The sequence below is a fragment of the Syngnathus leptorhynchus genome, chromosome 8 (genome assembly GCF_054491065.1).
Source record: "Syngnathus leptorhynchus isolate UIUO chromosome 8, UIUO_Slep, whole genome shotgun sequence".
Classification (NCBI taxonomy): domain Eukaryota; kingdom Metazoa; phylum Chordata; class Actinopteri; order Syngnathiformes; family Syngnathidae; genus Syngnathus; species Syngnathus leptorhynchus.
This window is the reverse complement of record NC_141202.1, coordinates 6977084-6991419: the sequence shown is the minus strand read 5'-3', so window position 1 is coordinate 6991419 and position 14336 is coordinate 6977084. Positions and strand designations below refer to the sequence as shown.

At 38.7% G+C, this 14336-nt stretch overlaps 2 protein-coding genes across 3 annotated transcripts in view; one reads left to right on the top strand and one right to left on the bottom strand.

Moving 5' to 3' along the window:
- Positions 1-14336, top strand: part of ascc3 (activating signal cointegrator 1 complex subunit 3) — a 152420-nt gene that overhangs the window by 29305 nt on the left and 108779 nt on the right. The gene's annotated exons all lie outside the window — the stretch shown is intronic.
- LOC147052187 (glutamate receptor ionotropic, kainate 2-like) overlaps positions 5413-14336 on the bottom strand; it is an 84235-nt gene continuing 75311 nt past the window's right edge. The window contains exons 15-17 of the mRNA XM_085917669.1: positions 13791-14041; positions 13538-13565; positions 5413-5660 (exon numbers count right to left, since the gene is read on the bottom strand). Of these exons, the coding sequence (XP_085773795.1) occupies positions 5413-5660; positions 13538-13565; positions 13791-14041 (527 nt within the window). The remainder of the gene's footprint in view (positions 5661-13537; positions 13566-13790; positions 14042-14336) is intronic.

Below are 14336 nucleotides of genomic sequence, written 5' to 3'. Positions count from 1 at the left end.
CTCATTTTGATTCCGCTTCTTCTCACCAGCACCTCTTGAGTGCTTGCTGTTGAGTTCCTTGCCTAGCATTGTTTGTGAAGTCCTTCACTTACCCAACTTGGGTATTATATTTATTCATAACACCACAAGTCCCTCATTTACCCCATTGAACCATAACTACTTTTTATTTTATTTTATTTCCTTTTGTAATATCTACTGTTACTTGTTCATATGCTGAATAAATAAAAAAAACAAATAAATAGAGATGAAGTAAAGCACCCCCTCATTTCACCATCAACTTCCCTGTTTCACCCAGAAATTCATCTTGTAGCCTGCCTTGCATTGTTCCTGGACTCTGGGTCAAGTGTATTCTTTTGTCATTAAGCACTACCTCACCATTGTCACTTTTGGGGAGAATCCTCGTATCTCCAAAATGACAATTTTTCAGGAAATCCAAAAATAAAATAAAAAAAACTCTTCTTGCTTTGTTCAAGTTGGTATTACACTTTATATTGCTATCTTACGTAGACTGCCCCCCCCCCCCACACACACACACAAAAACAGAAACATTTATGATGCAGTCATTGTCACAATTTGCGCTCACATCAAGTCCCCGGTCATAGGGAAAAAAAAAAAGCGACTTCACAAAAGCATTTTTTTTTTTTTTTTTTTAAATCTTCTTTACAATGCATTTTTACTTGTTCACAATTCAAATATACTCTGGGGAGTCTTATAGTCCAAAAAAATGAGGTGATTGTATGGCCCAACTCAATCTACTGTTTATGGAGTTTGTGCGCCACTGCGTGAAGCTCCCTTCCCTCTCTGCTCTGTGTGCAGGCTCCTGCTAGTTAATGTTGACACTCTTGAGCGCATACAATAGCCAGCCTACATTTCAGTGAATTCCTTGCTTATTGCTTTTTTGTTTTTGTTTCCTGCAACCACTATGGCTGCTTAAACAATGCAATTTTCCAAATTGTGGGACTAAAAAGTTATCTCATCTAATTTGTGGTTCCCTTCTTTTACTGTACCTCTGTTCGTGGTATACCCAGTGAGAAGCAGAGCAAACAGACCAAGCGAGGAAAAATAATGAGGCAGCTGCAGCAGCTTACTTCACTATCCTGTAGGTTTTGATGTAGGTGACAAAGACAGCACAGACAGGTAGAGCTAGTCATGAGATTGTTTTTGTACGCAGAAGTAAGCATTCCACCACAGCTGGTTTGAAAAGCACAACTGGTAAAAATATTCATATAGTGTGGCAAAAATTGTTTGGTCAAGTTGTCATTGCAAGTGAAAGCTGTCATCATGGAAAAGGTTCTCTGACCTAGCAATAAGGGTGACAGCATATGCATGTATCTCAGGCAAATTGTTGCAGTCACTTCTGTTTGGGGGACAGTGACTCATTTTTTTGTGACCAGGTAGAGACAGTCAAGTCAAGTCAAGTCAAGTCGCACAAACAGAGCGATTTATTTTTATTTTTTTTGCATTTTTGGAGCTTTTGAATGAATGTTTGTTTTTCCTTCAAAAGATAACACCACATGTGCATTTACACTGTATCTGACCAACAACCTGAATGAGACGATTACTTGCCGTGCCCAGGAAGTTACTTGTGTTATTGTATACGAAATGCCAAAGTGCGAAATGTATGGCATCAAAGCTGATAATGTAATGGCGAAACAGTCAAAGTCTGTTTCTGAGGAGAAGGAGGAGGGAGGGCAGTTAAGGGAAGTTTCACTTGCAAAGATGCTTGATTTCTAGTACATTGTAATTGAGCTGCAGAAGATGATCCAAAACACTGGCCTAGCAGAGCTTCAGTATAGCTGCAACTGCAGCTGCTATGAGTGAGTCCATCCTGACGTTCTCTGACTGCGTGTAGTCCTTCAACATCTCCCTATAGGAAATCATCCCAAATTTATGACAGCTCAGTTAAAGCTTGGTTTGAACTTCTGCAGCTTTCTGGTCATTGTGATCAGTCAATGAGGTTCTCAGTACATCATCTGCCATCGTCTGGAATTGCTTTTTGCCATTCGATCCTCCATAGCTGTTCGTCTCAGAAAAAAAGTCCATATGTTCTCTGCAGTGAATATACTACGTTTTGCCATCCTTGAAAACAAACATCATCCTTTAATGTTTCATCCCACCAAGTGGGCAGTGACTATGGCAATTTGATTTAGATTTTTTTGTGGTAATTGAAAATGATGAGTTTGGCTTACTTTGTGATGACACCGTGATCGTTTCTTTTTTTCCATATCCTTTTGCATACATTAGCACTGTAAAAATATATGGATTTTTTTTTATTTTTTATACTGCCTTTAAAACAACTGACCTGACACTACAACTCCAGTAGTGGCGTAAAACATCTACACTGTACTCTACCTTTGTTAAATCTGTCCAAAAATGCAGAGAAGCAATTTCTAAGTCTTTGTTGGCTGCTCGGGAAATTTTGTGCTTGTGCGCCATGTCGGCTCACATCCTGTCTGTCCCCTAGCAACTATAAAACCTAGTGATGCCCCTGTCACTGATAACTTGAAGAAATCGGGTACTTGTGTCAAAAAATAAAACTAGACAGTGCACTTACATGACCCGCATGACTGCTCAGCTTGTCACATTACAGTGTGCATGCATTAGTATTTCATCATATTTTTCTCATGTTGAATCCATACACATGCAGCTAAAAACAAAGCAAACGAGGTATGTTTTGTGAATATTGTACTTTATTTGCTTTGAACTTGTGCATCAACTTCAAAGGGTAAACAGTGCACTGAATTTAGTTTTCACAACAAATCCACATTTTCTTTGATACATTTTTAAAACCATTTACACATATTTGCTCAATTTTGAATCCTAAGCATCATAAATTAGGATTGCAAATAATTAAAGGTCCAGGTCCAGAAAGTAAGGACTCTGCCACAGTTTGGCTTTAGCCACAGGTGCTTCTTTCTAATCGACCGAGCCGGCAGGTAAACAAGCTCCTGGGGAACTAGCTTGAATAGAAACCCTGTGGCCCAAGCCAAACCGTGGCAGGGTTTTACTTTCCAAACCCAGATTTTACACCTCTGAAAATGATTCGGCATCTTTTAAGTTTTTCTTCTTTTGTGTGAATACATACACTGTATTCGTTTCCAACTATGTACTAAATAACCATTTCTCACATGAGGTAAAAATATTTGTCTTTATATGTTGTTATGATAAAAAATAGTTAATTTCTCCAAAACATCAGTGGGTCACTCTGTGGGAAAACAGGGTGCACACCGATGTGAGAACACTCCTCCTGTGGTCAGTGCTTAGAATAGTTTTGCAACTACCAGTCTGGAGTACCATACTGCAGGGGCGTAGTTGGGGCGTGAAAGGGTGCTTATAGACATACAAGTATTCATTTCCTTTTTCACGTTTTTACGAGCTGCCCCTTGAAATCAGGGATTGACATTAACTAGTGTCGAGTTGACGGTGCCAACCCGCCAAATGCATTTGAATTTCAACAGTGGCAGTATAGTGATGCAATGGATTGATCCATGATCCATATGAATTACTCTCCACGCTACGCCGAGCTTGTGGTCCTATTGGTTGGTGGAAATAAAAACCATGTGCGTGTTTACATGAAGGCAGCATGTTTAGCCCGCACTCACTAGTCAAACACAACGGTAGTGGTGGCAAGGGTAGCAAAGGAGCAGAGGAACTTGAAAACCCTTCTGTGAAGTGCCAGCACCAGAGCACTTCTGATGGGGAGATCATTCGGTCGGTGCAGCATGCGCATGCCCACATGAATGCGTGCACACGCTCACTCTGACATTAAGCCTTATCAAGCAGCTATGGCACGGCGGATACACGTGCGCACACACACATTTAACATTAAGCATTATAAAAGAATGTTTTCACGGCAGACATTTTGGTGAATTAAACGTGGTTTAGAATAAAAGAACTGAGATGGCATTCTGTTTTTTTTTTATTTTTTTTTTTATATATGACATTGAACAATGCACCCCTTAATTATTTGGCAATTTAGGCTTTACTGTCATTGTATTTTACCTTAACCTTATTTAGTTTTTTGACCACTATGGAGAGGAGTAGTCGAACTCGAGAGGATGATCATTTGCTCAACAAAATTGGCTTAAGATACATTTACACGATGTTCCTGGTGGTTACAGGAGCCCCACTTTTAGCTTGTTTGTTTTGTCTCACGACCATCCCCATCTTGTTCACGATGGCCTGAAACTGCCATGGCCACCAGGAAACATAGATTGACTCAAGAAAATGTGTCCCCAAAACCTCCGCAATGGTGGCCACGCCCCTGTCCTACCACCATGAATAACACACTTGATGGTGGAGTTCATAGTGGTAAAAACCAATACAAAATGTTGCTTCTCTTTGTACAAAACATTGTTTTCTTAGAAATTGTGAATGCACAGAAATATCAGACTTTCTGTAAAAGAACTGGGAAAAAAAAGCCACAAGAGACATCACACAGAGCGTATTGTAGGAAACTGTAGAATACATAGAGACATAATTTTCAATTTACTGCTGCAGTGAAAACTGTATAAACAATGGATTTCATAAATAAAACAATAAATACTTGAATAAATACAGTTTATTAGCATGTGATTGTTTTGAATTCATGGAGGTGTGCCGATCACATCCTAAAATTCCTCTAAATTGAAAGTCATGGTGTACGCACCTCATTAATGCCTAATTACGACTACAGGCTGATACAATACATGGAACTCAACAGCTTGCTCTATCGGCCCTAAACCATGCATTCTTTGGTTATATTTCTGCATCCATCCCATACACTACATTTAAAGACTAAAAGTGTTAGTACTCTGAAAGACAAATAAATTAATATCACTTATTGCCCGATGGATGATATCTTATTTTTTTCAATTTATCATATAGTATATGACGAAGAAGTGCAGTACTTTCCTGTACAATTTAGAAATCAGCTGCACTCATTGCAGTCTTTGAGGCGAGAGGGTAACTTGAGTTGAGAGCTTGCTTGATTATTTTATCCATGTTTAAAAACAGACACATCCTTGTTTGTTTCCACTTTTCTGTCCCCTATATGTAATTTGGCTGTGGTCATAGCAAAGCAATCTGTGATGCTCAAGTAACTTAAGATGGTGTTGTTGATAAGGTCCATTCCATCATTATTGACATAATGTAATAATAATAATAATAATAATAATATAATAATACAATATTCCAACCTCAACCTTTCGCACCCCCCCTTTTTCTCACTTAAAAACTTCACTGCCTGTACTTTGCGCCTTATTGTGGTAAGAATAATGAGGTAACTTGCTGAAAATTCTCCTCGGTTCAAGTTATTTCCACAGGAAATATTATTGAAACCTAGTTTATCTTGAATAAGAATGACTCTTTGTCAATGCGCTCTCAAGCACCTCTGCTCAATGTCAAAATAACCCAAAGTGTTCACCCTCCCTTTCACCAGTTTCCCCCACGTTTCTCCCAAGTGTCTCTACAAGCCTCCTCACTGCGGTGGTGAGGGTGGGAAAGTGATTCCCATTTCATGCCATGGTCTCTTTCCCTGGCAGTCTGCGGTCGTTGAAGGTGTGCATGTTGATAACCTCCTCCGTTTTCGCCATGACGGCTGCTTGAGGCTTGTGTTTGAGCCTGCGCTGGCACTTCAGTGACACCCTCAGTTCGTCCACCATGACACTGTAGAAGGACCTCTAAAGTCGAGGATAGAGGGGGAGACAGTAGAACAGAGTGGATTTGAGATTCTTGCCGATTTTACTGCTATGGTAGTCAAATTTTACAGTCGAATTCAGTACTAGTCAGGATGAGAATGAGGATGTGTTGGGATGACTCTATGGTAGTGACTTGGAAGTGTTTGTTGTTCCTCCCAAATGTGATTGGATTTGATTTGGGCAGCAAAATTACAGATGAACTGAATCTTGTTTTATGTCTCCTTTTAAGTATTCTTGTTTTATCATTTCAAAACTGTAAATATATTTTATGTAGTCATTTAATAGCAATCGAACAGAACAGAAAATCACTGTTGATAAACATTGAAACACTTTTATTTTCATCGATGATTTTCTCGTGAAGACGGGCAAAGTCGATTAACACAGTTTATCTGGAAAGTTTTCACAGTGTTTGACTTTTTCCATATTTTGTTTCGTTACAACTTCATCCTATAAAGACTTCATTTCATTTCTTTCCATCTTCAAATTTGAAAGACAACATCCCATAATGACAATGTGGGATTTTTTTTAGGAGGGGGGGGTAAGAAAAAAAAAATAGGTGAAAACCTTCACCAGTTTTCACACAAAGTGCATTGGTGGAGCTCATAGCCAAGCAATGGGTCGAGGCAAGGGCAGTTCACTCTGTGTTCACACTGTGACTACTTAGAGGGGATATATTATGGAAATTTGAATTTTTATTACTCGCATACAAATAGATGTCTGGAGTCCCTGCCCAACCATCAAGTGTGAAATTAAACCAGTGAGTAAATCCTTTATTATCTGCCTATTTCTGAAAATGTGTCTGTAAGCGAGCCGGTCTACACTTCTGTCCCTACTATTTCAACAGGGAGGTTATTTTACATCATAAACACGTTTCTCAGCCAAAGGTTCGGAAGCTTGGCGAGCCCAAGTGTCAAGGCAAGAGAATCATTGAAGTGGCTGCAGAAGCACCGTCACGTCAAATCCAAAGCAGACCTGCAGTGTTTGTGCAGATTAGCGATAGGAACAATTTTAATCACTATTGGCTGGACTGACTGTTTGATTTAAGTTGTTCATGTGGATGTAGGGGTGAATACACAATACACTAACTGGCAAATGTAAATTGATAACTTGATGATGAAATGCTGCCTGAATAAGTGAAAAGGCCAGTAGGTACATCCTTTTAGTGTGTGCGTAAAGAGGATTACCCAGTCATTGCTTTACAATAAGCAGATCTGTATAGAGTTCTGTTCAACGCACAGTTTTAGCTATCAGATCCTGCACGTATCCAAGCGTCACATACACACATGGGCTTTTACACAAGTTTCAATCATTTCCTTCTGCACTCGAGGCTGTATTAAGGAACTGTTTAGAAACTGTTAAAAATTTGAATCAACGAATACCTAATATGCACATTTTAAGTAACTGTGATGCCAGTGCGTTACAGAAGCACAATATATTTAAATGTATTTTGTCTGGATTGTATTATTTCTTAATCATTCCAAAATATAGTCAGTTGTTCAGATATAACACTGATCCTGCCATCTTGATTCAAACTTTAGTAATATTTTGAGGAATAAATCAGCTGATTTGATATACACAAGAAAGAAAGTTTGCTCTGCGCATAATGCCTCTCCTCCAGTCAAGATCATTGGGATTCATATATTTCTCTGTATCCTGTATGTGCCTCAATTGAAATGTATTTTGGTAAAAGCACTCCATTATAAAAGTTAAACATTCGGAGTTAATGAGCTCAGCAATTAGATCCATCGGCCTGATTCTCCAATATGTCTGTAGGAATCTTCTTACTGACAAAGGTTCCTGAGGGGGAAAAATGCATGGGAAGTCATTACAATGATGTATAAGGGCTACAGTATAATTTTAAATCCTACAATGGCAGCGCTGGAGAATAGGATTAGTGGGGCCAAGCATCTGCATAGCAGTCGAGAGATCTGTCTTTACGTCTCCATTAGAACAGCTCTATGTGGTGTTTGCACGTTTGCCCGGTGCTTTTGTGGATTTTTCTCCAAGTACTCTGCTTCCTCCCATGTTCCTAAAACATGCATGGTAGGCCACATAAATATAAATACATTTAATCATTTAGCATTCATATCATTCTGTATCAATTGTCCCGAGGTGTGATTATCGCTTCGTGTCCTAGATTGACTGGTGGCAATTCAGGGTGTTCCCTGCTTCTTGCCTGAAGCTAGCCTGTATAGACTCCAAAATGAGGACAAGCAGTATAAAAATGAGGGACGGATGGATAAATCCTACTGCGGTCGGAAAAAAAAAATCAAATACTATAGAGTAAAGAAAAATGCACAAAAAGTTGTGTAAGCACCATATTCTGAGTCTTCTTGTGTCCTTAATAATTCTTAATAATGAATGTATATATATTATATTATATATATTCTATAGTATATAAATACATGCACACACACTCACGGACACACTCACGGACACACACACACACACACACACACACACACACACACACACACTCACACTCACACTCACACTCACACTCACACATCATATCACATACAATACATACACACAAATGCATCATGTGTGGTAATAAACACTTCTGATAACCCGAACCACACTGCAGACAGGCTTTGGTCGCTATTCATTTACTCCCACCCCACCATCTGTAAAATTAAATGGCACTGCAGTGGTTTACCGGTAAAAGCTATGCAGGCTCCAGGCTTTGTAGTGCACTGGGCCCACTCTGCTCAGGCTCGAGGGACACATTGCCATCAAATCTGCCTGCTGGTGGTATGTTGGATTGATAGCGGCAGCTTAGGGTCATTGGATTACAGAGTTTTTATGATGCTCAACAATCAGCAGCTGTGCCACAGCTCTGAGGAAGGACCCGTTTGCACTATGGAAAATGGCAATGTTCTAATGTGAGGCAGTTAGTGAGAGTCGAAAAGGAAAAAAGGTGGATGAAGTTTGCATGCAGGCATCACGCAAAGAAATAAAAGGTACAATTATATCTATATATTTACTGATGGGTTACCAGTCTTAGCGTGTTAGGTGAACTTAAGATGCAGAAATATCACTCATCAGAAAAGGTTTTTGTTTTCGCTACAATGGATCTTCGTTGATTGTGAGGCATACTGGTTGTATGGACCAACATCCTCTGAGCCAAATCATGGCACAATCATTAACTACAAAGGCAATTTATGATTGATGAAGCTACAGCTACTCATGCTTCTTCAGTGGCATTTAATGGCATGTGGGAAATGGAAACACAAAATAACAAATTAATGCTGCAGATTTTAGAGATTCACAAATTCATGCAAGTGACAAACAGCACTGAAATGCTACCAGTAGAAAACGTGTAACATGGAACAGCAGCCTCTGGCACAAACCAACAGACTGAGAGACACTTTCTTCATGTAAATGTCATCATATTCCATCTTTTTCAAATGGCCTTGCACATTCAAATGCAAGTCTTGAGGGGGTTTTAGCAGTAATGGTTTTTTATACAAAGCACCACTGGTAAGTTTCTAATAAGTGAAGGGACCGGCTCTCACTGGCTTCGACAATGTACACACAAATTGATTGTTTTCAGTGAAGAATGTGTGATTTATAGTTGATTTGAAAGGAATTGTGGACGGAAAATAAAATTGTATTTTATACCTTTTGAAGGGTTTACAATATTTGATTTTACCGGAAAAGGGAAGAAAGTAAAACGAGTCGTAGTCGTGGATAAGAAATCAGTGCCACGGCAGGATTCCTTAAACTACAATAGGAAAACTTGTTACCAGATTGTCATGTGAGTTGTGAGTCATCAACATTTTTTTTCAGAGCATTCTACTTGTTCTTTCAAGCCACACTCACAAGCACAATTTTACATGTGTGCATCCATAAACATGCAAATTGCACTTATGTTAGTGCGACTCTGTGTATGCATGCATGGTAGGGAGATAAGATGGTTTCCTCACACACAGCCGTCCAGTGGTCTCAGCAGCCCGAAAGCCAGGTTAGTCTGCATCAGCCTCAGCAGTAGGCAAGACGATTGGAAAAAGCAGCAAGGCGAGGAAGAGGGGGAGGAGGAGGAGCGGGAGTAGGAAGCAGAGGAGGAGCTAAAGGAGGGAGACAGTAGAGGGCAGGACAGTAGTGGAGCAGGAAATGGATGAGGAGAAGGAGGAAGGGGATAATCATGGTAATCATGGAAATCTGACAGACAGCATGGAGATAACAATTCATTTAAAGTCAATGATGCATGAAAATTAGTGGATAATGAGTCTCACTATGATAGATTTGAGAATAGGGGCTGGGGTTATGCTTTTTGTTGGATGCATATTCTTGCTGAATTTATTTTGATATGAGAGATAAATAAATAAACTTGTAAGCCTCTGTTGCATGCTATACGTGAACATTTACAGATTACAGCCAGAAAATTCATTTACAATTACATACTTGGTGTGGGAATGGTTATTAAAGGAATGGGAAAGGTTTATGTAGTATAAAAGTATTGGGGAGGGTTTAAAAAGTTTTGATATTGTGTACTGGACCACAATGCAAAAGGAGATTCATGCGCACCCATGACTCACTTTGGTTAGCATAATGTGGTATTTCTGAAGGTGAACACTTTGCATTGCTTTGCAAGGTAAAGCATACTTCTAGTTAACTGATAATACCTCCATGCACTCAAGCAGCCAATAAGAAACGCTACGTATTGGAAATTTCAACCCAGTGGTGTTTAAATTTCTAAATCCTATATATACCGTTTCTACTTTGTAGATTTTCTTTTTTTCTCAGGGGGTTCTGGAACGCATCTTTCGCGAAAAACGAGGGATCTCTGCATGTAGGGAATATCACTCCCGAAGTCGATGCCAATTGTTGTTAGTATGTCAATGGGATTTTACTTTCTTTTTGCACGAGCGCTAGCAAGGTTTTTAAAGCAAATTACATCTTGTGTATAAATATCCAATATGTTTTAGTGTTTTTGTTGTGCGTTTATACAAGAAATCACTTATGCTTCATGCTTGCTACACAAGCAACATGGTGCATTCAGATTACTTTCACAATGTTGAAAAGTTGCAAATGCACCATGCCATTTTGCACATTAATTCCTTTTCTTCCATTATCAAGAAAAGCCAAGATCGACATCTAAATTACATTTTGATTACATGCCCAGCTCTAGCATGAATATACCTATACCTATACCTTAAAAAACAAAACTGTTTAATAATCACGGTCCACACCATTGGTTTATAGATGCATGTGTGAATGGATGAGCACATGAATGGCTGAATGTGAAGCTTTGTAAAATGCTTTGTAGTCTGTATTGTGTAGATAAATCGATCTACATATCCACTCCACTTACCATTTGCCATCAGTCTATAAGACCGTGCAAGGTTCATCCCCAGCACTGAAATGAGGAGATGCTATTTTTGCTTCTAATGTCACAGAAAAGAAGTAATTATAAAATGCAAATTGCACAGTGTGCTATCAAGCATGTGAAAAACAACAAAGAAATACTCAACCGTACATTTTTCAAGTCGATACCTACAATTCCTTACAAAGAAATAAATGAAAATAACCACATGTATTAGAAGAAAACAAAAGAAGAATATTAGTATCCTCAAGCACAAATGTATTTATTTATTTATTTATTTATTTATTTATTTATTTATTTATTTATTTGTGGGATGGTTTATTTTCACAGCTGAGCTTCTTGCTGGTTACCACTTTGATTCCCATTTTGTGTGGACTTTGCCTGACTATCAGCTCTAGCTTTCTAAGTTGGCGGAAAATACAAAGAGAGGGAAGGGGCAGAATACTATACTTATGTATATTGTAGAAGGTCAAAGTGAGCTGGAGCTTATCCTGGTACACCTCGGAGTAGTCTTCAGCCAATAAAAGTGCATATATTGAGATACCTCATATTCACATCCATATGTTTACAGAATGGGAAATGAATCACTCATTATCATCCCGTCCATCCAATATTTTCTTAACTGCTTGTCCTCTGGCTTGTGGGTATTATTATTATAATCATGAATATGAATATTGACAATTTGATAAGAGATCACCACTCCAGTATTCATTTACAGGTATTTAGAACAGTACCAGCTGTTCAGTTTAGAGCCTCGCCTCCAGACAAGATACTATAGAACCAAGGATGAGTTAAATGTGCTCTCACTCTGTTTTTGTAGGCCAGGGGAGATTCGAATACTTGAAAGTTAGCCGTGCTTTAGACACCGGCTTGCATATTAGGCAAAACAGGTGAATGCTCAGGGACCTGTGTGGCTTTGATAGGCACCACAAAATCAGGAAAACATTACTTTAATACACTGTAATGATATATTGACTAGTTATTACGATTAACGTTGAGAGGTGAAAAGCAATGCCCAGTTAATATTAAAACAAATGACAATAGATCAAATCATTTATTTTAGAGATAGTGTAACTTTTGTTTTCAAAAACGTTTATTTTTTTTTATTGTGTAGTGCACAACAAAAAACTGACAACCCACTGCTACAACTACGACACAGAGTATAGAGGCCACGTTATGAAGCACGTATATTGGAGGGACATCCTAAAATTATAATGCTTGGATTTGATGAAGATTGTTTTCTGATCAAATCGAGCAAAAAAGAATGGCAACATGCAACTCAAAGAGATACGACTATGTGATCCGTCGATCTTCATCCGTGACAATGAAACAACTGTACAAATGCAGAGAACCTTCTTAAGAGCTTATTGGTGACCTTATTCAATGAAGCTCAGCAATAGCTGGTCATACGTGAGCTCATTTTCATGTCTGTTATGCGAACAGTTTTTCTTGTTCTCACGAAACTTTGATCATGTTAGAAATTTGATGGTAATAAAAAAACCTTTTCAGCCATTAAAAGTTTTCGCGAATGTTTGCCGAACATCTTCACAACCTTTAACAAACCCTGACGAGAAACATTTGCTGCGTTCGCTAACATTTGCAAAGGATATACCACTTAAAAAAACGGGATATTTCATCACTTACCATGATTTTTGTACGCACAGACCTCAAGTCTGGCTCAGAAATGTTTATCAGTCTTTTTTTGATCACAGAAAAATACTTTCTGGCCATACTTGTTCCCCCTTATTTTTAATCCCTTTCAGAATTACATGGTGGGATGGATCAAATGGTCAGATGCTGCCCACCCATTATCTACATGAACTACCATTACTACTTTTCATCCAACATTCAGCTAAATTGTCCTGAGGACAGGCTGTCTAAAAATGTTTTATTAATTAAGGAGCAGAGTAATATATGAGTGTATGCAGAGTGTATGCAATATTGCAGTTGGAAGATGAGTGGATGAAAGAATGGTGGAAGAGGATGTTTATGAATTTTAATGTGGTTCATCCAGTAAGAAAAGCTGAGTGCATGTTTTTGGTTTTAGCCTGTTGATTGAGTGTGTACTGCCAGCACCAATAGGTTTCATTCTACATGTTAAATATTTCTACAAACCTGAATTCCAATGAGGTTGTGCAAAATGTAAATTACAACAGAATACATTGATTTGCAAATGCTTACTGAATGTTGTTCAAATATATCATGATGTCACACAGTGGTTAACATGCACCTTGCCCAGCTCCTTAGAACATGTTGCAGGGATTAAATAGGAAATAGGTACATATATGAAATAGGTACATGATTTAAAATAGGTTGAAAAGAATTTTGAAATCATTGTATTCTATTTTCCTTTACATATTGTCCTAACTCTGGAATTGGGGGTTGCCTATGTGTGCTATATTATCTAAAGTGTGGCAATCACTTTGTGGCAGTTTTATATTTTGTAAACATGTCTTGAGTGTATGTTGAGGTCATTTGTGATGGTGGTTAAAGTTTAGCTTGGATCCATGGTGACAGCAGAATTCCTCACGTTTCTTATCTCGTTGTCGCCATTGGGCCTAAGTGAATAAATGCAAAGAAACCAACCCTTATCTTCCTGCATATTATGCTATGATCATGTGAGAAATAACAGATGGTCATGTGCTATGAATTCTGAACTTTAGTTTAATTAGCATTAATTTCATTCATATTCATTTTTATGAATGTTTAATAAATATTTCATTTATATTTCAGCCATAAAAACTCATTCAAGGCACATTTGGTGAGAAAAGTAATTGTCTTACCTTTTCAAGTTCAGCGCTTTGTTTGGACTTGTAGAGAAACTCTCCCACTGCCACAAACACGGAGAGGACAAGTCCAGCAGCTAAGACAATGAAGATTCCGCCAATGTTTTGTACTCCAAGGGCACTGGCCTCCTTGCTTTCCTCTTCGGGGCAGCCGTTTCCGCGCCACCATTTCTCCTTCATCATGTGCAGCTTGCCTTCCTCTTGAAGCTGCAAGATGGCAATAGTGATCTTGTCTCTGTATGGAGACCCTGAAAAACCAGATGACTAAGTCAGACTGTGAACCTGACTGTAAGACTGTGACTGCATCATACGCATCAATCTCCACTCTTATTTCAAACCCAAGGGTGAGGTAGATACAAACTTGCTAGACAGGTGTCACCCTAACCCCAACAAAGGTTGGGCAGATCATGGCTTTGAGGTACGAGATGTAAACTTGCTAGACTGGTGGTGTCACCATAACCCCAACAAAATTTGAGCAGTTCTTGGCTTTTCCGACCATGCTTTTCTTTCGAGCAGAATCGTATGCAGTGATGCAATTATTAA